Genomic DNA, 2,482 nt, shown 5'->3' with positions numbered 1-2,482 from the left:
TTATAGTGGTTGATGTATCATCTTTTATCATACTTAACAGTGAGGAATAGTAGGACTAGGGGACATAATTATATCAAATATACAGTTTCAGTTTCTACATGTTATACATTCGTTGACTATTTATAATAGAAAATTTGAATTGTTTAATTTTGTTTATGTTAAATATACAGTTTCAGTTTCTATATGTTATACATTCGTTGACTATTTATAATAGAAAATTTGAATTGTTTAATTTTGTTTATGTTAAATATACAGTTTCAATTTCTATATGTTATACATTCGTTTAAGCAACATTTCAATATTTCACAAAATCTGCGACTTATTAAAAGTTTGAAAGGTCAACGATAATAATGTTTGTCTGATAATTTCAACAAAGGTTACATGTTGTTGCTACCTTAGTGCAAAGCTATACAGTGGGTTACCTGGACTTTGTCTACTATGGGGAATCGAACCCCGAATTAGCGTTGAAAGTCCGTTGATCCACCCGGAGACTACATTTTTTTGTGAGATTAATAGAGAATATGTATATATATATATTATTGACTTGGTGACGTGGAAGTTTCTATAACTGGGACGTTAATGAACAGGTCTATGACGTCAAAAGTGACGAAGAAATCATGGAGTCTTATATATAGACTTATGACTTCAAACAGAAGTATAAGGTACGCGATTACTAGATACTCAGTTCATAATGACTTAACCAGAGGTATAAGATTCGTGATTACTAGATACTCAGTTCATAATGACTTCAACCAGAGGTATAAGGTACGTTACTACTAGATACTCAGTTCATAATGACTTCAACCAGAGGTATAAGGTACGTTACTGCTAGATACTCAGTTCATAATGACTTCAACCAGAGGTATAAGGTACGTTGCTGCTAGATACGAAGTCATTATGAACTGATAACGTACCTTATACCTCTGGTTCTACTAGATACTCAGTTCATAATGACTTCAACCAGAGGTATAAGGTACGTTACTGCTAGATACTCAGTTCATAATGACTTCAATCAGAGGTATAAGGTACATGATTACTAGATATTCAGTTCATAATGACTTCAACCAGAGGTATAATTTATATTAAGCAGATTGTTATCTTTCAGCTATTCCCCGTGATGTATGAGGTGTATTGGTGGTCAGTGAAGTGTCCTTACCTAACATACCCATGGGAAACTGGTCAGGAGCAGAGTAGACTGTTCCTGATCCAGCAACTGATTGGCTAGCAATCCACATATAGTTTTTACCCGTCATCCCCAACTCGTATGCTGCGCTCGTGATATTGATTGCTTCCTCCTTGGTAGCGTAGAGCAGAATGACCCGGGTGTCGCTCTTCTTCAGATGTTCCAGTTCAGCTCTTACTTCGTCTCTAGTGTTTCCTTTGAGTACGAAGACTCCGAGAATATTAAATCTAGTTCACATTTGTAAAGCATTTAATATTTCAACAACAAGATTTAAATTCAGTATATATTTTTTATAATTAAATAAGTTTACTAATATAAAGAGTTAAAAGTAGTACAACCTTAAAATTATTGCACAATAAACAATTTATTAAAAGAGGAACCAGCCCTAAAATGACTACGTGTTTCGGTGTTCTTAGGCCACAGTATTCAGGAGTAAGAATTGAAGTTTGGTCAAAACTTATATACTACGTAATTATTTATATTCCTTTAGCGCCACCTAGGCTTAAAACACCCAGAGTTTATAAAACATATATCCAGTATTTTATTTCTTCTAAACCTGGACCAACTTCTTTTTTCAACAGATTTTTTTTAATCTCTATTGTTTTTATGATATTTAATTCAAATTTAAACTCAACCTGATTTAGTAATTTAAAGTTACTCCAGTCTATAACATGTGATGGGCCTGCCACATGTTCTTTTAAGGTCGACTCATTTACTTTATATTTATCTACTGCATCTTATGTTCCTAAATTTTAAATTTCTGCAGGCTTGGCCAATGTAAATTCGATCACAGACACAAGAAAATTTGTAAATCCCACATATATGTATGAATGTACATATTTATTATGTTGCCTATTCTTGTTGATAAATCTTTAACATATGGCAAATAAACCTTCATGTTATCAACTCTATTCTTTCCCTACATGATGATATTTTTAATTTATTGTTATGTTTTTTGTACAATCTATCAATAATTATATCCTCTATCTCTAGCTAGATGTTTCAAGAAAATTAAGCCTGATCTTGAATCACAATTGTGAGTGCAGATTTTGAAAGCTCTAAATACAATTGTGTTCGTGGGTTACACGACCTATTGTGTGGTGGTACAGAGACGTCCTTCATCCGGTCATGTATAAGAAATTTAACTGACGCTCTTTTTCCATCTCTAGTGTAAAAGTAATAGTAGGACTGACCAAACTGTATTAATGTGTCCACGTCAGTCCGTCACACCTTAACCACACAAAAGTACTAAACTTATATACTTCGGATATATATATACAGATTGAACAAAGAAGTCAC

The 2,482-nt window shown here is 33.1% G+C and overlaps 1 protein-coding gene across 1 annotated transcript in view; it reads right to left on the bottom strand.

Annotated features, from left to right (window-relative positions):
• The window catches only part of LOC106471436 (glutamate receptor ionotropic, NMDA 2B-like), a gene marked incomplete at its 3' end in the record, with an annotated part of 16,339 nt that overhangs the window by 5,502 nt on the left and 8,355 nt on the right, over nucleotides 1–2,482 (bottom strand). The window contains exon 4 of the mRNA XM_013932038.2: nucleotides 1,157–1,410. Coding sequence (XP_013787492.1) covers nucleotides 1,157–1,410 — 254 coding nt within the window. The remainder of the gene's footprint in view (nucleotides 1–1,156; nucleotides 1,411–2,482) is intronic.

Source organism: Limulus polyphemus, unplaced genomic scaffold (genome assembly GCF_000517525.1).
Source record: "Limulus polyphemus unplaced genomic scaffold, Limulus_polyphemus-2.1.2 Scaffold4624, whole genome shotgun sequence".
Classification (NCBI taxonomy): domain Eukaryota; kingdom Metazoa; phylum Arthropoda; class Merostomata; order Xiphosura; family Limulidae; genus Limulus; species Limulus polyphemus.
Note: the sequence above shows the minus strand (reverse complement) of the source record. Positions and strands in the feature narration are given on the sequence as shown.